Source organism: Podarcis pityusensis (genome assembly GCF_964106645.2).
Source record: "Podarcis pityusensis genome assembly, chromosome: 16".
NCBI classification, from domain to species: Eukaryota; Metazoa; Chordata; class Lepidosauria; order Squamata; family Lacertidae; genus Podarcis; species Podarcis pityusensis.
In genome coordinates, this window is record NC_138041.1 from 15,109,049 (window position 1) to 15,132,299 (window position 23,251).

Genomic DNA, 23,251 nt, shown 5'->3' on the forward strand with positions numbered 1-23,251 from the left:
CAGGAGCTTCCTGCAGCCAATCAGAAGCTGTGCCTTGGTTTCTGAACGTTTTGGAAGTTGAATGAACTTCCAGAACGGATTCCATTCAACTTCCGAGGTACGACTGCATTGAAAAATATGACTTTCAAGCCTTCTGGCCCCAAAATGGCAACTAGGCATTCCATTTTGGCGACTGTAACCCTGGTTTAAGGAGCCATTTGGCACCAACTTATATATTTGAGTTTCTAACACTGCATGGGGCTTGCGAGTGGGGAGTGTGAATGCTTCCGTGGCCTGTACAGCACCTGGCACATCAGGGAGAGTGTCGCATGGTGGAAGGGGTCCTAATAGTCGATTCAGGCAAAGGAAACAGTAGTCTTGTGAACCAAATGCAATCTGGTCCTCTCTCTGCATTGCAGAAAATTGATGACCCTTTGAGTCCCTTCCAGTTCTATAGTTCTAGGATCCTCCTCTATCTTTTCCGTAATAAGGAGGAAGGGATACAGGGCCATCCTGCAGGGCTGTTGTAATGATGGCTAAAAGTAAAGTATGTAAACAGTTTGAGGATTTAAGAAAATCTCTGTATCTTATTAGTAGATCATCATTTTGTTGAGCCCCTTTGTGATGATGAGAATAGTAAATAAATGAAAGATGGTGGTGATTTGTTAACTCTCAGATATGTTGAGGTCTGCTGGTGGTCTCTGTGAAGGGCGAGGGTGGGGGTCCCTTCTAGTATCCTTAAGTTTTGCCTCCACTTCTTTCTGTATTTTATTCCGTTCTGTCCATGTTCTTCCTTTCTCCCAGTGCAGGACCCCAGGCAGCTGACAGCATAAATTAAAACACATACGAGAAACACACAATAAATGTAAATATGAAAAACAAGCAACTCCATTAAAACAGCACTGAAAACACTCAAAATAATTTAAATGCGTACACACACACACACACACACACACACACAAACAATAAAATCTGTTCCCACCTCAGAATACCTTGTCACAACAGCCAGTTAGTGGTCATAGGCCTGTCAGAACCAGAGAAAGTCTATGTTGGCATGAGAAAGGAAAGCAGAGCAGGGGCTAGGCTAGCCTCCCATGGGAGGGAGTTCCACAGTCTAGGAGCAGCCCCTGAGAAGGCCCTCTTGTGTGTCCTCCCCAAATGTGCCTGTGAGGGTGGCTGGCTGGCTGAAAGGCCTCCCCAGAAAATCTCAGAGCCCAGCCAGGCTCATATATAGGGATATAACTATCCTTCAGATAGTCTGACCCCCCAACCTGTATAGGGCTTTGTAGGTCATAACCAGCACTTTGCATTGTGCCTGGAAATGGACCAATGGAGCTGCTGTAAAAAGGTGTTTCTGTTCTCCCTGTAGCTGGCTCTGGTTAGCAATCTGGCTGCAGCACTTTGGACCCCCTGAAATTTCCAAACGCTTTCCAAAGGCAGTCCCATGTAGAGAGCATTACAGTAATCTGAACGGGATGTAACTAAGGCATGTATCACCATGGCCGGATCCGATATCTCCACGATCCACCTTCTTCCCTTGCTGAGCCTTTTGTCGGTAAAAACTGAGGTGTCAGGACTCTTTATCTTGATAAATTGTAAAATACCTCTCCTAACCCCTCTCCTCTTCCTGTGCTCCCTCCCCCCTTCTCTACTGAATACATGAACTTTTAAAAAAGCTAATAAAATATAAAAAATACATAATAAAAATCAAAATGCATACCGTTTTATAGATAATGTTTATTTGAGCTTCAAAGAATTAAAAATTCAGACTGCTGCCAAGGGCACCAGTCACAAAATGGCTGCTATGGGGTGTGAAGCGCAGCTTAGAATTAGAGAACAGTCATGGCCATTTGCCCCTCACCCACCATTACCTTGTGGGTCTGTGCAATATCCTGCAGGTCTTGTTTGTGGGTCACGCTGTATTTCCCCCTCTGACCCTTTCACACTTTCCACTTAGGATAGCCATGCTACTTTTTGAAAAGCCCACTTTTAATTGGCCACTTTCCTTTTACAGGAAAAAAAGAGAGCTGTGGGACCTAAGTCCGTAACTTGGCCCTGGTTTGGTTTGGGGCTCCACACCCTTTCATTGATGGGAATGTTTGGCTGTTGTTTGCAGGGGTGCAGGAGAACATGCTCAGGTATCAACCTCAGGCAGCTGTTGGGACCTCAGGACAGCCTGCTGCTGACACAGGCCCTGGGTCCAAGCATTCTTAAGCAGCACTGGCTGGCTGGGTCCAGCGGCCATCTTGATTTCCCATGAAACTCCTGGCAGAGCATCCTGCCTTGTGGGAAATTAAATCTCAGCACGCTGCTCCCTGCAGCCACCAGGGCCCCCCGTTTGCCTGGGACCAGACCTTCCTTGGACTCCTTCCCTCCTGAACTGAGGCTTCCCAGACCCCATAGGCCTCAGCCTTCCCTGCGCTGGGGGTTGCCAGGCCTCCAGGGCTGACCTGAAGTCTTCAGGTTCACCTGAGCTCCACCCCCCTGTGTCGCATGGGGAGGACTTGAATCTCCAGGTTGGCTCAGGGTGCCCTGAGCAGGTGAGAAAGAATGATTTGGAAATACCCCCTTGAGCTAAGGTTTCTGTCTCTGTTTCCAACCATTTGCTAGACTTTGTGTTTTTATGTGAATGACCTGCTGTCAGAGTCTGTGGTTTCTGACAGCACTGGGGTCTTGCCCTCTAGGGCATCACCAGGGGCTGTCCCATGGTCTTGGGTCTGGGGTGCAACTGACCTGGCAACCCTACCTGCCCTTCTTCAGCGACAAAATAGCTCTCTGGGGTCTCCTGGGCTCTGCGCCTGCCCGGCATGATTCTCAGTCCCCAGCCATCCAGCAATGGCCTTTGAGCCCCACTTCAACCATCGATTAAGGTTGATTTGATTTCCCTCTCCCTTGTTCCTGATACAGATCTTCACTCACCCCTTCTTCCCTAGCCAGGGGGCGGGGAGCCATTTTGCCATTTGCTCCAGGTGCCAACATGTCTTGGGCCAGCCCTGCTTGTGCGTCAGAGGAAACCTGGTCCCCAGCTATTGCAATTTATCCAGCTATTACTTATCTGTTTATGGCCCTGACTGCTGCTCTGGCGAGCAGCCAGGATGGGCTGCTGAGGGAGCCAATTCTGGGGCAGCTGATCTGGAAGGATGGAAAGTCCAGGGGGGCCCTCCCCTCCCTGGGCAGACTCCAGTGCTGGAGCCCCTTACAAAAAAGTGGGGGGAGAGAGGTCCTGCATTGGGAAGCTGTTCCCCTTGGGGGTGAGGGGCCCTGATTCCTGTGGCTATTCCATGCTGCATTCTGTGCATGCCCAGAAGCCATCCTTTTCCGTATTATTGCTGGGTGCTGAGCTCATTTCCCCTCCCGTGCAGGTGGGCAAGGAAGGCAAGCAGGGTCCCTTCCTTTCTTCCTCCCTCCCTGACTCAGTGATTTGGGGCCTTTTGTGCTCCCCCAGAGCTGAGAGGCACCTCCCTATCTTAGTGGTGGCAGAGCACTTGCTTGGCATGCAGAAGGCACCTGGATCAATCCCTGGTGAGGTCTAGGGTGGAATTTGAGAGCCCCCCACTGAAGGTTAAGAGCAGACGGTGCTGGATACGGTTTAGTGAAGTTAGGGAGGCCACTGTCCCACTTTAGAGAAGGCAGTCCTCTGTTTGAAGAGCTACCCAGTCCAATCCTAGTTTAGAGATAAAAAAAACCCAGAAAAGGGGAGAGCGTAGGTGGGGGGATGGGACTTGAAGCTGCCCATTCTACACTCAGCAGCACCAAGACAGCAGAGTGAGCAGGAAAGATCCCAAGTCACCTGGTTATAGTCTTGCTCCCCACTATGAGGATATGTATTGTCCTTCAATTTAAATTATAGTAATTATTTCTAAATGTCCATGTAAATTACTTGCAAATTAGCATATGTACTTATTTTTTTGCAAATCTGTGCCCTTGTTTTTTGTTTAAGTTTCTGGCAATGAGTAATAGGCCACCCTGAGAGAAATCCGTCTCATAATTGAATAAAAAAGCGGGAAACCCTTTTGCACCTTCGCCCTGCGAACATGGCCTCTTACCCTGTGGCAGGCTGTGGGAAGAGTGGTGCATGTGGTATGTTCAGCCCACCTTGTAAGCAAGGCCCACTGGGCAGGGTCAGGGAGGGTTCGGGACTCAGTTTCTCCTTCGTTCCCTTTGGGGCACCCTGAAGGAACTTAAACGGGACACTGGTGGGAGGTGGCTCAGAGGTGAACTTCCTGGGGGGGGGGATTCCATTCAGAGGGCAGGTTCGGGTTGGGGGTGGGCTGGACTGTCTTCCTGCTTAAGGCCCAAGTGATCACAGCTAATTATTATTGCTATTATTAATTTATTAATCGCATTCTGCACAATCTTCTCAAGGCGATGCGCAATAAAAACTGCAAGACACAGTTAAAAAGCACAAATGCTTTAAAAAAACCCAAAACAAACATAATGTGATACCAATTATACATTCCTGGCCAAGATCCAACCATCCAGCAGGGGAAGCTTGTTGGAACAAAAATGCATTCCATTGTTTCCGGGAAGTGCAGATAGTGGGCGCCTGTCATATCTGGAGAGGGATGCTGTTTCACACAGAGGCCCACCCCCTGCCAGTAACTCCAAGGTCACATCATCCTGGGTCTTTTCTCTGGCCCTCTCCCAGCACCCTTGTGGTATGTTTCATTAGTGTGAGTTGCCCAGAGCTGTGTAGAGGGGAAGGACCATAGGACAGCTGCTTTGCATGCAGAAGGCCCTGGGTACAATCCCATTGGCACCTCCAGGCGAAACCGTCAGGGAGCAGCAGCTGATGCTGCTACACCTGAAACATCCTCCAGGTGTTGTCCAGCTCCTATTTTCGGCAGCCCTAACCACTAGCCATGCTGGCTGGGCTTGATAGGAGCTGGAGGCTAGCTTTACCTTCATCCCTCTGCAACTGAAGTCATAGAATCACAGAATTATAGAGTTGGAAGGGACCTCTAAGGGCCAACTAGTCCAACCCCCTGCAATGCAGGAATCACAGCTAAATGATTCCTGACAAATGGCCATCCAACCTCTATTTAAAAACCTACAATGAATGAGAGTTAGCCATCTTCTGAGGGAGTCTGTTCCACTGTCAAAACAGCTCTTACCCTCAGAAAGTTCTTCTGAATGTTCATTTGGGATCACCTTTCTTGTCATTTGAATCTGTTGGTTTGGGTCCTGCCCTCTGGAGCAGCACGAAACAAGCTTGCTCCATCTTCCATGGGGCAGCCCTTCACATATGACTCTCCTCTCCATCCCCTCTTCTCCACACTGAACATCCCCAGTGCCTCAACCGTTCCTCATAAGGCTGGGTTTCCAGGCCTTTCATCATCTCGACCACCTTCCTCTCCACACCTTCTACCTTGCAAAATATCCTTCTTAAACTGTGGCACCCAGAACTGGACACAGGACTCCAGGTGGGGTCTGACCAAGCGGTACTACGGGGTCCCACGACCTGGAAGAAATTTGAGTTCCTGCTCTGAGTCTTCATGGGCATTTGGGTTCCTGACAACTTGCCGATTCAGAGCCTTGAACATGCCCGCCTGCCCAGGCGCCATCCTAAGTTCTCCGTTCCCCCTTTTTCCCTTCCCAGCTCAGGGCCAAGGACAATAATTTCAGACTCTTGCATCGCAACCAGACGACGGGAGTTTACATAACCCTCGTCTCGCACAAGGCACCAAATAGTGCTCGCTTACGTCAAGAATACTCTCCCGCTTCTCTTCTACATGCAGACACACAACACAACACCCACATGCCGCCGGCACTTGGGCTCAGCCCACCCGCCCACTCGCCTGCTCTCCGGAAGCCTGTTGTCTGGAGAGGGAGGCTGGCTAGCAGATGGCGGTGGCGGCAACCGACTTGGCCGGTTGCCGTGGAGATGGGCTTGGCAGGGGAGCCTCTCGTGCAGCCGGAGGAGACACCAGGGCCGCCTGACTCCTGCCGCCGCTGCCACGGCTGTTGTCGGCCCTCGCAAAGGAGGCTGTCGTGACGGGCAGGCTGGGTGGCTGTTGCCTAGGCCAGTTGCCGTGGAAACGCTGGCCCAGGCTGGCTGATGGATTTGGAAGGAGATGGATTTGAAGTCTCTCAAAGTGTGCGAGCAGGAAGGGTGTGTGTTGCTGGGGGGCAGCAGGCAGAGAGGCCTTTGCATGAGGGGAGGAAAGGTAGTTTTGAAGGTCAAAGGTTAATCACTGGAATGGAGGGCACCTTGGGCCCTCCTGCAAGCCCAACTGCGAGTCTGTTTTATGAGCCAGGGCAATTGTTTCCCTAATTCCAGATCATGCAAGGAGTTGGTTATTGTTTTTCTCTTGTAGGGGAAAGGCACTCTGCACATGTTCAGAAGGGCTTCTACTGTGGGGCGGACATTGCCTCCAACTGTGCAGAGACACAAACTATCTGTGAGCATTTTGCAGTCCCTCCCAGGCTTCCTCAGGCAGGAATCCTCAGGCATGGGAACACCACCAACTTGGATGGCTCAAAAAGAGGAATAGACTAATTGAAGGAAGAGGTTGGGGCTGTCAAGGGCTGCCAGCCACAACGTTGTCCGTGTTCTGCCTTCTGAGTACCTGTCTCTGGGAATTGCAAGTGGGCAGAGTGGTCCTGCTTGCAAGCTTCCCCCAATGGGCATGTGGGAACAGGATGCTGGAATAGATGGGGCCCCCAATGGGCCTTATCCAGCTGGAGGGCTTGTCTTAGGTTCTTATGTCTGCCTGGGTTCCTAGGTTCTTAGCGGCATCTAGCTACTGTGAAAACAGGATGCTGGCCTAGACAAGGCCCCTTTTGCAGGGCTTTTCATACATTCTAAGTCTACCCAGTGAGAAGTTCCTGACTGCAGGCCTGGCACACAGCAGGTGGGGGCTCCAGTTTGGGGCATCTTTGTGATAGCGCATTGGCTAGCCTCCCTTCACCATTGGCTCCAGTCAGTGCAGCTGTATGTCCTGGGTCCGATGGGAGCTGTAATCCAAAGCAGCTGGAGGGCTGGCCTAGATGAGGTCCATGGAGACTCCCCTAGCTTCCTCTACCTTCTGCTTTGCCTGGTTAAAAATGGTTTCTCTTTTGAAATCCATCTGATCACAATTTATTGAGAAGCTGGAAGGTGTGCAGAGAAGGGCGACCAAGATGATAAAAGGTCTGGAAACCAAGCCGGATGAAGAACGGTTATAGGAGCATGTTTAGCTAGGAGAAGACTGAGAGGTGATAGAATCACATCTTCAAATATGTGAAGGACTATTCCATGAAAGATGGAGCAAGCTTTTCTCCTGCTCCAGAGGGTAGGACCCACACCAATGGACTCAAATGGCAAGAAAGGAGATCTGGAATAAACATTTGGAAGACCTTTCCAATGGTAAGAGCTCTTTGACAGTGGAACAGACTCCCCTGGAAGGTGTTGGACTCTCCTCCATTGGAGGTTTTTAAACAGAAGTTAGATGGCCATCTCTCAGGGATTCTTTAACTGTGACTCTTGCATTGCAGGGGTTGGTTTGGATGACCCTTAGGGTTACCTTCCAATTCTATGATCAGCGCTGCTTGAAGTTGGTTCTGGCTCTGTTATTCCTTCTGTCCCTCCCCCCGCCCTTTTCTCATTTGCTGATATTATATTGCTGCTGTTTTCTTATCTTCGTTTTAGTGTTTCCTTGGTGCTTTTAAAATGCAGTTTTATTTGCCATGTTTTAAATTATGGCCTTTTGCCACCTTTAAGGTCCCACTAGGGAAGAGTATGAATATTTTAATAAAAGTAGAACAACATTTTTTGCTGTTCCCAGGTAGGCTTCATGAGCAGGAAATTTCTTGAGCCTCTTTGGGACTCATTGCCTGAACCCTTCTCTCGGCATTTTTGCTTAGACAAGACTACCTAGACATGTGGAATGCTGACATGTGCTTTGATCTGCTTTTGGTGTCTGGCTGATGTTAACTAAGGTGCTGGTGGACTCCGTAAGCTGGAGGTTTTTAAACAGAGGTTCGACAGCCATCTGCCAGGGATTCTTTAGCATTGCAGGGAGTAGGACTAGATGATTCTTTGGGTCCCTTCCAATCCTGCGATGCTCATTCTATGACTATAGGCAACATATAGCGGTTTGTTCTTCCCTCTCCATATTATCCTCACAACAACCTTGTGAGGTAGGTCAAGCTGAGGGTATGTGACTGGCTCAAGGTGACTTTAGTGGTCAAGGCGGGATTTGATACCTGATTTCTCTGCTCTTAGTCTGACACCTCACCCACTATGCCACAAGTGTCTCCAGTCCATATGAGCAACTTGCCAAGTAGGTCTTTTGTGACTCCCCCCACCCTTCCGCTATCTCCTCCTCATGCCCCCCATCCCATGCCATGTGGCAAACAGGGGAGGATGTTTCAGAAGCTACTGGGCCTGCCTCCGAGGGCTCCTTCAGCCTGTCTCTCTCCTGTTTTTCCAAGTGGCAGCCGGATGCTCCCCTGGCACTGCCTATATTTAAACCAAGAGCCCTTGGGTCAGGTCATTTGCATCCTTGCCCACGAAGAAGCCTTCGTCAAGGACGGGTGTGTAGGCGTCATGCTCTGGTAAGATAGCTAGGAGGGTGTCAGGGGGGCTCATCTCTTGCTAGTTGGGGGCCCCATTGCTTCATCCCAACATCTTGTGACATACTGAGGTGTGAACGGGGTTCCCGTAAAGGATGAACAAGCCAGAAATTCTGCTGGGTTGCCTGCCTATCCGAATCCCTCCCCATGTAATACAATAATTCAGCATGTGGATAGAAGGGGTGGGAGCTGCTGCAATCCAACCTGTCCATGGGCCTTTCCAAGCCACTTTCTAAGAATGGGGGGAAACTGCATTGTTTAAAAACACTTGAGAGTCTCAGGGTGACCTTGGGTTGGCCACTGGTTTGGCTTTACCTACTTTAAAGGGTTGTTGTGAGATAACGTGTGTGTGTGTGTGTGTGTGTGTGTGTGTGTGTGTGTGTGTGTTCCTGGCAGGGTGTGGGGAACAAAACCATGTTTGCTGCTTTGAGCTCCTGAGAGGAAAGGTGGGATAGGAATCAAACAAATAAACGTGAGCCTTTTGCCCCTTTTCTCAAGCATCTTGAGAACCGGGTCAGGTATTTCCTGACCTGGGCTCCATCAGTTCAGGCCAACTCAGCTTCAGCACCTGCTTGTGTGTCCCTCCCTCCCTCTGTTTCTCTTTCTCCCTCTTTGTGTTTTTGCACCAGTCTCTCTCTCCCTCCCTCCCCCTGCCCATGGGCAAGGCCTGAGCAGTGCCCACCTGCCTTCCCCCTCCCTTTAGCTGCATCCTCTGTGATGGGTGCTGCTTTGGGGCTGAGCTGTTTCCATCATTGCAGAGGGCGCTGTGGGGCCAGGCAGCCTGGCTGTTCCCTGCAAGGTCAGCCCAAGGTCACCTGCCAAGTAGGCTGCCAGAAGAGGGAATGTGCATCGGGTGGGGAGAAAACCCTTCCTCCTCATCCCTCTTCTTCATCTTCTTCCTCCTGCTTCTGTTCCCCTTCCCTTTCCTGTGGATCATCTCCTTGGGCACTGCTCCAGACTCTTCCTTGCTGCTACTGTGCCCGTCGGGCACCACCAGTTGGCATCAGGAGGGCTCCCCTGGCATGTGCTGGAGAGTTTGGCTATGTTCAGAGCCAGTTCAGAACTGTTTCTGAAAGGGAGAGGGCAGAACACACAGCCTCTGTACTTGGGGTGGTGGTGGTGGTGGTTACACACACAAACACACACTTATTCAGTCCAGGCCTTGCACATCGAGACATAGGAGGGTCCCTTGTCCAGAGTCAGACCATCTCACTCTGTATTGTCTACATACGTGGACTGGCAGCCGTTTCTCAGTTTCAGACGGGTCTTTCTCAGCACCACCTGCAGATAGGATCATAGGATGTTGCCTTATAGTGAGTCTGGCCATTGGGTCATCCAGCTCACTATTGTCTAGACCAGCAGTTCTCAACCTGTGGGTGCCCAGATGTTGTTGGACTACAACTCCCATCATCCCTGACCACTGATCATGCTGGCTGGGAATGATGGGAGTTGTAGTCCAACAACATCTGGGGACCCACAGGTTGAGAAACACTGGTCTAGACTGATTGGCAGTGGCTGTCCAGGATTTCAGACAAAGTGATCTCCCAGCTCTACCTGGAGACGCTGTTAGAACTGAAACTGGAACTTTCTGCATGTAAAACAGGTGCCCTTCCCCATGCGAGGATAGAACCTGGGAGGATCTTCTGCATCTGCATCTGCATCTGTGTGTGTGTGTGTGTGTGTGTGTGTGTGTGTGTGTGTGCATCTGCCCATGAACCAGGGTGGCCTTTGGAAGCTGCCCTCTCAAAGGGGCCACGTGACATCTCTATGTCTTCTCTGATTGCCCCCGAGGTGTGACTGGGGCATTGTCTGTGCTGGGGGGACGACGACTCTGTGGTGGAACTGAGGAGGGAAAGCCCAAAGTCTGCCACGCTGTAAAGGTCTAATTCTGCACCAGGAGAAAATTGTGCAAAATAAAGGCAGTTGTGCATTCCCACTGAGACTTTAGGCTCTTCCACACCAGGCATTTAAGTTGGCGGAAATGCCATGGTTCATGGAGGAGTGGGCTATCGATGGCTACTAGCCATGATGGCTATACTGTGCCTCCACAGCTCGAGGCAGCCATGCTTCTAATGCCATTTGTGGAAACCACAGGAGGCAAAAGGGCTCTTGTGCTCTTACTGGCTTCCCATTGGGGCATCTGGTTGGCCACTGTGAGAACAGGATGCTGGACTAGATGGGGTCATTGGCTTGATCCAGCAAGGCTCTTCTGATGTTCTTTTGCTTCATTGTTGTGGCTCATCCAGATGACTGACATTTCCCTATGGCTCTTCCACCATTCCAACCTGCAGAAAATCGGGTCGTTCCTGCCCCCCCGTAAGCCTGCAAGTCGGAATGGCTCTCTGGGCAATTTGCTCTTCTTTCCAAAGAGGTTCAGACTTGTCCTGTGACGTCTGGGGCAGGTGGACCTGTTGTTCTTCAGGACGCCTTTGCTGCGTCTTCTCCTCTGGGCATCATTTTCTGTTTCCTTCTTTTAGTCAATCTTTTAATTAGCGCTGAACACTTTCTAGGCTATATTTTATATCTCCGCGCAATGGTGTTTAAATGAAAGCGTGTGACAGCGCTAATTAAAGAAAGGCTATTTGAAAAACCAAAACGATGTTGCCTTAGAAATCTGTTCCGTTTGTTTTTCGGTAAATTTAAAAGCAGACTGGCGGTTGTATCTAGTGTTACTCCTACTCAGAGTAGACCCATTGAAACGAATTAACATGACTAAGACAGGTCCATTGATTTCAGTGGGCCTACTTTGAGCAGAACCTAGTTGAACCATGCATGGAGAAAGGGGGCGGAGAAAAGTTTTCCTCCCTCTCTCACAACACTGGAACTTGTGGACTTTCAACAAAGCTGAATGTTGGAAGATTCAGGAGAGGGGGCAAAAGAACATCCTTCTTCACACAGTGTATGGATAAACTGTGGAACTCCCTTCCACAAGAGGCACCAACTTGGATGGCTATAAAAGAGGATGAGGCAAATTCTTGCAGAGGGAGTGGAGGGCTACTGATGGCTACTAACTCTGATGGCTATGCTTGACCACAGTTGGAGGCAGCTATGCTTCCGAATACCAGTTTCTGGAAATGGCAGTGGGGGAGGGGCCTCTTGCACTTGGATCCTGCTAGTGGGTTTCCTGCAGGCATCTGGTTGGCCACTGGGAGAACAGGATGCTGGACTAGTTGGGCCATTGGCCTGATCCAGCAGACCCTTCTTATGTTTTTATGAATCACTTGATTATAACAAAAACCCAACCACTGAGTAGTGTCCCTCTCCTCCAAACAGGGTAAGCAGAACCCACCACATCTAGACAGAAAGGGAAGCTTAACCCAGGCTTGGATCCAGGCCTCCGAGCATCCTGCCTCTAACTGTGGCTGCTCTTGATGTCCCAGCTGGGCAGGGAGGCAGGCCCTTTCTCTGGTTCCCTGCCCCTGCCTGCCCCTTGCTGAGTCTCTGCCTGGGCCTGACACATGAGCCTGTTGTTGGGTGGGTGGGTATATTTCTCTGCAGATGGCAAGAGCTCAGAGTTTTCACCCAGATCTGTGCTAATTACTGAAACATTGTTTGTTGTCTTGCACTCATTATTTACATTCATTATTTTAGGGGTTTATTTTGTCACCAGTGTAGTGTAGGGGTTGGGGAGGGGTGGAGTTTCCTCTCCGCCTCTTTGAGTTTCCTTTTGCTGATTTTGGAATTCCACTCCCCATCCCCCACCCCTGGTGGAAATGCCAGTATTGCCATTCTGGTGCAATCTGCTGCTTCCCCAAAGCTGGTGGCAGGGTATGGCCCCTTTTCCATGCAAGTGCAGCCTGGGTAGAGTGAAACTTCTTGCCTATCTCTCAAAGTGCCCCATCCAGCAGCTGTCCTAGTGCTCTGGGTACCTTGCGCATATGCACAGAGACAGAAGCAACAGCGGTTAGGGGGAAGCTTAGTCTCTTTCCACATAGCAGCTTCCAAGGTTTTAAGCTCTGGCACAGGAGTGGTTTAGCCTAATCGCCATTATCTATGTTTTGGTAACCACGAGATTAGACTACTGCCGTTCATTGTAGACAGGGCTGCCTTTGAAGATGGTTTGGCAGCTGCAATTGCTAACTAGGACTCTGTGTCAGGATCATATCACGCTGGTGCTTCGCCACCTGCGTTGCCTTCTCTTCTGTTCCTGGGACCAGTTCAGAACACTAGCTTGGTCATTTAGGGCCCTTCATGGCTTGATAATTTGATGGGGGGGTTGGACTAGTTGACCCTGGGGTCCCACCCATGCCTGAAATTCTATGATTCTGTGGTCACCTGTCTCCGCAGGTGCGTGTGCTTGCTCTTAAGACAATGATGGGGAACCTGTGGCACTCCAAATTCATCTTGGTCTTGGCAAAAAATCCATCCTATTCACTGACCCTTGAAGCCTTGGTCAAAATACTGTCCAATGGACATCCTTGTTACCCTAACCCTTTGTGACAGGGATGGGGCCCTCTGTAGGTTGTTGGACTCAAATATTGTTATGCAGGAGAGGACCATTGATGGCTACTAGCCATGATGGTTATGCTCTGCCACTGGTCAGAGGCAGAAATGTTACTGATGCCTGTTGCTGCAAATCGCAGGAGGAGCTCTGGTGCTTGGATCCTGCTTGCCAGTTTTCCACTGGTATCTGGGTGGCCACAAGGAGAACAGGATGTTGGACTGCATGGGCCCCCTTTGGCCTGATCTAGCAAACTGTTCTCTTGCCCTTATGTTCTTGAGCCTGTCCTCTTTGCTATGTACCTAAGATGGTGGCTGATGCTGGACTAGGTGGGTCATTGGCCTCATCCAGCCAGCTCTTCTTAGGTTCTTATGATTCATGGAGTAGAGGGCTATTGGTGGATAATAAATAATAATAAATAATTTATTATTTGTACCCTGCCCATCTGGCTGGGTTTCCCCAGCCACTCTGGGCGGCTTCCATAGAAACCAAAAAACACTAAAATATCACATATTAAAAACTTCCCTGAACAGGGCTGCCTTAAGATGTCTTCTGAATGTCAGGTAGTTGTTTATCGCTTTGACATCTGATGGGAGGGCGTTCCACAGGGCGGGCGCCACTATCGAGAAGGCCCTCTGCCTGGTTCCCTGTAGCTTTGCTTCTCATAATGAAGGAACCGCCAGAAGGCCCTTGGCGCTGGACCTCAGCGTCCGGGCAGAACGATGGGGGTGGAGACGCTCCTTCAGGTATACTGGACCGAGGCCGTTTAGGGCTTTAAAGGTCAACACCAGCACTTTGAATTGTGCTCGGAAACGTACTGGGAGCCAATGCAGGTCTTTCAAGACCGGTGTTATGTGGTCTCGGCGGCCGCCCCCAGTCACCAGTCTAGCTGCCGCATTCTGGATTAGTTGTAGTTTCCGAGTCACCTTCAAAGGTAACCCCACGTAGAGCGCATTGCAGTAGTCCAAGCGGGAGATAACTAGAGCATGCACCACTCTGGCGAGGCAGTACGCGGGCAGGTAGGGTCTCAGCCTGCGTACCAGGTGGAGTTGGTAGACAGCTGCCCTGGACACAGAATTGACCTGCGCCTCCATGGACAGCTGTGAGTCCAAAATGACTCCCAGGCTGCGCACCTGGTCCTTCAGGGGCACAGTTACCCCATTCAGGACCAGGGAGTCCTCCACACCAGCCCGCCCCCTGTCCCCCAAAAACAGTACTTCTGTCTTGTCAGGATTCAACCTCAATCCATTAGCCACCATCCATCCTCCAACCGCCTCCAGGCACTCACACAGGACCTTCACCGCCTTCGCTGGTTCTGATTTGAAAAAGAGGTAGAGCTGGGTTTTATCTGCATATTGATGGACACCCAGTCCAAACCCCCTGATGATCTCTCCCAGCGGCTTCATATAGATGTTAAAAAGCATGGGGGAGAGGACGGAACCCTGAGGCACCCCACAAGTGAGGGCCCAGGGGTCTGAACACTCATCCCCCACCACCACTTTCTGAACACGGCCCAGGAGGAAGGAGCGAAACCACTGTATAACAGTGCCCCCAGCTCCCAGCCCCTCTAGACGGTCCAGAAGGATGTTATGGTCGATTGTATCAAAGGCCGCTGACAGATCCAGCAGAACTAGGAAACAACTCTCACCTTTGTCCCTAGCTCACCGGAGATCATCAACCAGTGCGACCAAGGCAGTTTCAGTCCCATGATGAGGCCTGAATCCCGATTGGAAGGGATCCAAATGGTCCGCATCCTCCAGGCGTGCCTGGAGTTGTTCAGCAACCACGCGCTCAATCACCTTGCCCAAGAATGGAAGATTTGAGACTGGGCGATAGTTGGCCATACTGGCTGGGTCTAAAGATGGTTTTTTAAGAAGCGGTTTAATGACCTCCTCTTTCAGCAGATCTGGGAATGTTCCCTCACAGAGGGAAGCATTCACCACCCCGCAGAGCCCATCGCCCAGCCCTTCCCAGCTTGCTTTTATTAGCCAGGATGGGCAAGGATCAAGGAGACAGGTGGTTGGTTTCACACGGCCAAGTAGCCTGTCCACATCCTCGGGGGCAACGGATTGAAATTGATTCCATGCAACTTGACCAGACAGGGCTCTAGCACTCTCCCGCCCTAGCCCTGCTCCCACAGTGGTGTCTAGCTCCTTCCGAATATGAGTGATTTTATCTGCAAAAAACTTTGCAAAATCGTTGCAGGAGATCTTGGGGTCTTTACAAGGCCCCGGTGGTAAAGGTGGTTCTGTTAAATTGCAGACCACCTGAAAGAGTCTCCTGCTACTATTTTCTGCAGATGCAATAGAGGTGGTGAAGAAAGTCTTCTTCGCCGTCGCTGTCGCCACTTGGTAGGCTCGACGTTGAGCTCTAACCTGTGTCCGGTCAGAATCGGAGTGAGTTTTCTGCCACCGATGCTCTAGCCGTCTCAGTAATTGTTTCATCGCCCTCAGCTCCGAAGAAAACCACGGGGCTGTCCGGGCTCCATGCAATCGGAGAGGGCGCTTCGGAGCCAGACAGTCGATAGCCCTGGTTAACTCCGCATTCCAGCGGGCCACCAGGGAATCAGCTGAAAGGCCATCAACATGGGATAAAGCATCCCCTACCACTCTCTGGAAACCATTTGGATCCATTAAGTGGCGAGGGCGGACCATCCGAATTGATCCCACCTCCCTGCAGAGGGGAAGGGTCGCGGAGAAGTCCAGTTGCACCAGGAAGTGATCTGACCATGGCACTTCTTTTGTTTCACTTTTACTTAGTGTCAGATCACCCACGTCACTAGAGGTGAATACCAGGTCTAAGGCATGTCCATGACTATGAGTTGGGCCAAACTTATTCAGGGACAGCCCCATGGAGGCCATGCTTTCCACGAAGTCCCGAGCGGCCCCTTGTAAGGTCGTGTCGGCATGGATGTTAAAATCCCCTAGGACAACCAAACTAGGTGTCTCCAGGAGAACATCCGCCACGACCTGAAGCAGCTCGGACAGGGAATCCTTGGTGCAGCGGGGAGGTCGGTACACCAAAAGGAATCCTGCACTGCCCCTATTGCCCAGCTTCTAGAACATGCACTCAGAAAACTGGATCTTCCCAATAGGACGCCTGATGCAAACTAATGACTTCCTAAAAATCACTGCAACCCCCCCTCCCCGCCCACATGACCTGGGTTGCTGTGCGTAAGAGAAACCTGGTGGGCAAGCAGCGGCAAGGACAGGCCCATCTGCTTCCTCCAACCAGGTCTCTGTCACACATGCCAGGTCAAATCCTCCATCCACAATCAGGTCGTGGATGGCAGTGGTTTTATTCATAATTGACCTGGCATTACACAGCAACACCTTCAGGTCATGTGGGTTTCCCCTGTTGATTCCAGTATCCATCCGGTCAAGGCCAGACCCGGAGGCAGGGATAGTCCTCAAACAACGACTAAACCTGCCTCCTCGGTAATGACATGGTCTGGTCTTAGCGTAACTCCGCCTCCTGCCCATGATCACCGAGATCAGATGTCCCAGTGCTTCCCCCCCTGTGGAACTTGTCCCAGCCATCGTGTTGGCTGGGGCCCCACTCCCAGGCAGCCCGGATCCCGCCCCTTATTAGTCAGGATGGCTATTCTTCTCTGAATGTCAATAGTTGGAAAAACAAAGGAGGGGAGAAGGCTGTTGTGCTCAAACCTTGCTTACTGGTTTTCCAATGAAGCGTCTGGTTTGCCACTGTGAGGTCAACAGGATGCTGGACTAGATGGGCCACTGGCCTGATCCAGCAACAGGGCTCCTCTTATATTCTTACGTCAGCCTCAGCCGGCATAGCCAGTGTCTAGGCATGCTGGGAGACCTAGTCCAGCAATATCTGGAGCGCCAGAGTTTCCCCATCCCTGCTGTGCAGGTCTTCATCAGAGGCCGCCTTCTCTCCCCTGGTTAACCTGGAAAAAGGGCCTTCTTCACTGTGGCTCCTGCTTGAGCAATGCTTTCCCCTTGACGCTCTCATGGTGGCAATGCCAGGCAAAGACTTTTGTTATCTGGCCAGACTTTATATATATGAAAAAACACTTACAATGGCTGCTGTTTTCCTCTGTAGTTGGGGTTTTTTTTTGTTTGTTTTTTGGTATGCTTTTAAATGCTTTTAGCAATTGGACTTTGATTTATTGCAAACTGCCTTGGGGAAATCTATTTGATGGGTGGGGTATCAACCCCCATAATAAATAATTAAAATCCATTGCGGGGCTGTGTGCTGTAGCTGAGTGGTGGAGCTCAGGCTTTGTATGCAGAATAGGAGCGGCAGAGGGGAGGGGGCACAGCGGCTTGCAGGGGAGCGAAAAAAGAGACCTGGACTGGTAGGGCAGTTAGCTGGAGGGTCTTGCCAGGCAAAGGGGGCCTCTCTGTTCCAGGATTCCCACCCCTTTTAGGATCCAGCCAGATGCCTCCAGGAAGCCCACAAGGAGGCCATGATCACAAGAGACCTCCAGCTGGGACTTGGGGCAGGGGGTGGGGCAGAGCTCAGTAGTGGAGCCCGACCTCTGCATGCTGAAAGTCTTAGGTTCAATCCCTGACGGCATCCGCTGGGAGAATGAGGAATATATCTTGCCCAAGACCCTTCAGAGAACCATTGTCCATCTGTGTAGACAGTACTGAGCTTGATGACCAATAGCCTGACTCACTTGAAGACTGGTTCCTCAGTTCCTATGCCTCTTATCCTGAAATTGGTCACCATGACTAGTCAGCCATTGCTAGCTGTTGTCCTCTGTGAATTTGTTGGTTGGCTTCTTCATAAGAGAACTCTTTCATCTCCTTCTCGCAACAGCCTTCTGGGTATGCTTTTCGGACCTGGTGTCTCTTTCCAGTGCATTGGGGGTGAGGCTTCCCTCCTCTCACCTAAACACGACACCTTTCTGCAGAATTCCAAGCAGGGAATTCAAAACCTCATCCTCTTTCTTTCTTTCTTGCTACTAATTATAGGCTGCCTTTCTTGACAAACTCTTCTCAAGGCAACAAATGCTAACAACAGAAGCAAAACATGCCAATAATACAACATTGTAGTAAAACCCCCTAAAATTCAGAAAATGCAAACAAAAATAAAAGCACAACAACGCTTTAGAATATGACTTGGCTGGGTAGGATGCTTTGTGATTCTTTGATGAGGCTGAGGCTGGCGATTCCTCTGGAGCGAAGGAATGCAGCAGGATCTCTTTATCTCACAAGAAGTGAACAAATAGCAGTAAATGAGCATTCATAAACATTGACAAACAGTATATAGCTCAGTATTGCCTTCGCTGACTAGCAGGAGTGGCTCTCCAGGATTCCAGCCTGAGTCTAGGTCTACGTGAGATGCTGGCCTGTCGTTCTGTTGCTGGGTCTTTTCCTTGCTTGCTCCTGACTCTCTCTTTCTCCTTTTTCCTTCCCCAACTCTCTGCCTGCCTTGCTGGATCCCCACAGAAGAGCTAACGTTGGAAGGTGAGTAGAGGCGCCTTTCCTTGCCATTCTGATACCTAATGCTCTGCTTGGAAAGGGATTTTGGGGTGGGGTGAGAAGGGGGATTGCTGTGTGTTGATCAGATGGTTGCTGTGAGATCCAAACAAGTGTTTGTTTTGTGGCGTTGGGGTGAGTACTGTTTGGCAATCCTGTTAGGATCTGATCTGTGCTCCATAAAGTGCAAAGGGCAGGGCTCTCCTTGTATGGGGTTGCTGGCTGGGGGTGTAGGGGAAGTTACACAGACCATTTTCTTTTTGTTCCTAGTATTTGGGAGGGGAGACCTGCTCTGAGGCAGCAGAGGCTTTTTTGTAGGTTGGGGGAGGCATTTGTGTGAAGGCATTTGGCAGAGCTGGGGTAGGAGAGGTGCTTTTCTTTGGGACACCGTGAGTCTACATGGTCTCATTTTCTCTTGATATGGAAGTTCCACTTAGGCGATTTCTATCCTTGAATTTCAAACGGCAACTGTGCACATCCTAGCTGTTCTCCTCCTTGTTGGGTGTGTGCATTCAGCTTCCAGAAACATGGTACGCCTCTACCATGTGCTAAATGTAAATGTCCTTTGAAAACATTTCCAGCCCTTTCTGTTGTGTGCTAAGAAACTAAAGTGGGAGCTCTGGGAATGTCAGTCTCCAACCTCCCCACCTCCGATCTGAATTAGATGTGCCAAAATCGGGGTGTGTTGCATTGCATCGTGCTAAAAGAATGATTCCCATGCCCAGCTGCAACTCAGCCTGTAACTTAGTTAAAGCTGGCTGTTTTGGACCGCAACTCCCATCAGCACCAAGCAGCCCAGCTAGCTGTATGATGCTGGGAGCACTGCTGTGTTGTCTGCAAAGCTTGATGGGAGTTGCAGTCCAAAGAGCTGGAATGGCAGCAGGTGGGGGGGGGGGGAGGTTGGCTTAAGCTCATGCAACTGAAGCACCTGGATCCATTGTTTCTCTCCCCCACCTGCCTCCTCTCCCCTCTTGTCTCCTTTTTGTCAAATTTGCAAGTTCCTTGTGGGACAGAGATTGGTACTCTCTGAAAACACCATGCACACTTATGATGCTCCATACAACATTCGCAACCAGAGGTCGTGGGCTGGGCTGACAAGTGCAGAAATATGCCCTCTACTCCAGCTGGGGCAAACCCTCCTTGTGATGTTCATATTTAATTTCCAACTCCATAGAGCAGGGACAGGGGAACATCTGTGGGGCCCTTGAGGCGTTGTTGAATTCCAGCTCCCACAATCCCCAGTCAACCTAGCTGATGGCCATTGATGATGGGATAGGTTAGTCCACAGGTATCAGGAGACCTGCTGGGTTTCCCCTGTTGGAGACAGAGGTTTGGAAGAGAGATTCTTACTTTCCCATAGTAGGTTTAGCACAATGATGATTGCTCCAAGCCCATTAAAACTTGTTTGATTTACATCTGCCCTCATCCGCCTTTATACAAATGTTCCCTGCAAAAATACTTCGGCAGGAATAAATCACAGAAACTCAGCTTTGCAAATAAATGAAGATTTTACTCACAGAGTTTCAGAAATTACAGCAGATAAGTCTCTGCTGTTGGCAGTGAAATAAAGAATAAAAAAGTTCTCAAATGACTTTAAAAGAAAGAACTTGGTTTCCTTATAAAAGAATCACAGTCTTTGTAAAAATCTCATTTTAGAAAGATTTTCTATTCATGTGGTTTCCCTTGCACTTGGGAGCCATGCTTGGCTGCAGTTTCTTGTAGGAAGCAGAGAAAGAGGGAGGAAGCAAATGCTGCTATAAGCCTGCTAAATCCCATCCATGGTAACTTGAGCTCAGGACACAGGTAACTCTTTCATGCACACTCATGTGAGCCAGTAACTATATCACATCGCCCCCATAATCCCTGACAATCAAGAAAGTGACTGGCTCTCTTTCCTATACCAATAATTTAGGAACTTTCACCACTGTAACTTAGCCACGTTTTACTGCCTGTGCACCTTTTTTCTGAATGCTGCCTGGGAAAACATATGAATCTGACATTTGGAGAGTTTGTTAGTGAACCATTTTTAATTTACCAAATGTGTGGTCTCTTTCTATTCTAAGGGAAGAGGGAAGTTTTGGAACTCACAAGGGTGACCAAGATGATCAAATGTCTGGAAACCAAGCCTTATTAGGAATGGTTGAGGGAGCTGGGTATGTTTAGCTTGGAAAAGAGGTGACTGAGAGGAGATATGCTAGTCATCTTCAAATATCTAAAGGGCTGTCACATGAAAGATGGAGCAAGCTTGTTTTCTCCTGCTCTGGAGGGTAGAACTTGAATGAACAGCTTTAAGTTGCAAGAAAGGAGATTCCAGCTAAACACCAGGAAGAACTTTTTGACAGTAAGAGCTGTTTGACAGTGGAGCAGACGCCCACAAGAAATTGTAGACTCTTCTTCCTTGGAGGTTTTTAAGCAGAGACTGGATGGCCATATGTCATGGATGATTTAGTTGAGAATCCTGAATTGCAGGGGGTTGGACTAGATGAGCCTGAGGTCCCTTCCAACTCTAGAGCCAGCATGGTGTAGTGGTTAAGAGCGGTAGTCTCGTAATCTGGGGAACCGGGTTCGCGTCTCCGCTCCTCCACATGCAGCTGCTGGGTGACCTCGGACTAATCACACTTCTTTGAAGTCTCTCAGCCTCACTCACCTCACAGAGTGTTTGTTGTGGGGGACGAAGGGAAAGGAGATTGTTAGCCGCTTTGAGACTCCTTAGGATAGTGATAAAGTGGGATATCAAATCCAAACTCTTCTTCTACTGTTTGATGAAAGGCATATTTTAAAGATCTAACACCCTATATTTCCACGCTTTCCTTTGCTGCATATTTTGTGATTTTAAATCTCTGCTGGTGTTCTCTCACCAAAGAGTACTTGTCCCAAACCTGGATCTTGGCATCCAGGGAATTCTTCTTTTTATGCCTGTTTTTTCCCTTGCCACCAACAAGATGCTCATGGGATCTGCACTAGCAGTGACTAACCAGGAATGAGACAGTGAGGTCACAGTGGATGATTTGACAAAGATGCTGACCCAGTGTGTGAAAAAGGAGAATTCCATGTGGAGTCAGTACTCAGCATACTCTAAATAGCAGTTGTTGGGAATCACAAGTGGCAAGAGTGTTGCTGTCGTGCTGTGCTGGGCTTTCCATTGGGGCATCCAGTTGGTCACAGTGAGAACAGGAGATTTGTCGAGATGGGCCTCCTTTGGCTGGATCCAGAAGTCAGGCTGTTATGATGCATGTTCATGTGTAGCGTTTGCCTTCCCACGAAGTTGTCGTGTTGGGCAACAGGGCACACAGGGGGTTCTGCCCCCCCAAAAAGTTTTGCTGTGGCTTGATTCAGAGTAGACTTGCATAGACTTGCACAGCATGTGTGGTTAATCTTAGATGTGGCATTCACCTTTTGGTTCCAATTGTATTTGCACGGTTGTCTCCAGAAGTGGGTGCTTGGGAGACATGATTTGGCCCCGTGGGGTCTCAGAGTAGGGTTCCTCAGGGTTTGATCTTATTCCCCATGCTGCCTGACATTTACATAAACCCACGGAGAAAGGAGCTCTGGAGTGTGCTGTCATCAATATGCTGTTGACATGCAGCTCTGCTTCTCCTTTGCAGCTCAAGCAGGTGTGGCGCTGAATGTGCTCGATCAGTGCCTGGTAATGGACTGGATGTGAGCCAACAAACTGAAGCTCAGTCCAGATAAGATGGAGACACTCTTAGTGGGTGGCCCCTCCATACGGATGAGTGTGATGCATCCTGCTCTGGACTCCCCTTGATGGAGCAGGTGTGCGGCTTGGAGGGCACTCTCGGATCCAGCACTTTCACTGAAGGCACAAGTGGTTTCTGTGGCATGGAGGGCCTTCTGGCAGCTTCAGCTGGCAGCTCATTTGCAACCCTAGCTGGATGATAACCTTGCTTTGGTTGTCTGCACTCTGGTAGCATTCAGGTTAGATTACGGCAAGGCGTTGTTTCTGGGACTGCCCTTGAAGGTGGCTTGGAAACTTCGGCAGAATGTGGTGGCTAGATGGTTAACGAGGACAAGAAGGCATGGGCTAATTTCTTTCCAGAGCCACTTAGAAGTGCTGCTCTTGACCTCCAAAGCTGCCTCTTTTGTAACCCCCTGTTTGTGGGAGACTCCATGTGTGGTGCAAATGCTTTGGGGGTGATTCTTAGGGAAGGAGATGTGTGGAAAGTCTCACCTCAAGAGTCTGGGAGATTTGATACATTCCCACAAAAGAGAGTTTGTGCTTGGCTGCCAGTAAATTAAATTCACTCACTGTGGGCCAAACTAAATGTGGCAGGACCACAGGGGAACAAGTCGGGGGGGGGATATGAATCCTTTCCACCCTGCCAGGGTCCCAAAGAAAATTGCCCCCCTCCTTCTCTCCCTTCAAAGCTGCTATTTGCATCCAGAGGGAACCCTCCAGTGGCACCGATGTGCAGGAAGACGTTCACATGAGCCTCAGGGCAGGAATTCCAAAAATAGCACCCAGGCTGGTTGATCCGGGCGCTGCTCACAGGGCTGCCTTCTGTTCTGAGAAATAGCACTTCCCACTTCTGACGCCCCCAGTACCAAAACAGACAAATCTCCTCTGTATCTCAGTCCGCCATTATTAGCATCACCACCACCACCTCCTCTCCCCTGGCTGAAAGCGGCTAGACAATCAGAAACTGATACAATGCAATCCCGTGCCGTAAAGAGGCTCACCGCTCTGGCTAAATGACTCTCTGAGGAGTGAAGCTGGTCATCAGATCTGGCATTTGCCTCATGGATAGCTGGAAGGTTCGGTGATCATGGGAAGAAGTGAGAACCAGCAAGTCAGGCGCATTGC

At 50.0% G+C, this 23,251-nt stretch overlaps 1 protein-coding gene across 29 annotated transcripts in view; it reads left to right on the plus strand.

The window, feature by feature from the left end:
- The window catches only part of NRXN2 (neurexin 2), a 355,281-nt gene that overhangs the window by 53,641 nt on the left and 278,389 nt on the right, over positions 1-23,251 (plus strand). For 25 of the 29 annotated variants that reach the window (XM_080985831.1, XM_080985833.1, XM_080985832.1 and 22 more), the window contains one exon: positions 18,400-18,417. The exons of the other annotated variants lie outside the window; for them this stretch is intronic. In XM_080985831.1, the coding sequence (XP_080841957.1) occupies positions 18,400-18,417 (18 nt within the window). The remainder of the gene's footprint in view (positions 1-18,399; positions 18,418-23,251) is intronic. 29 annotated transcript variants of the gene reach the window in all.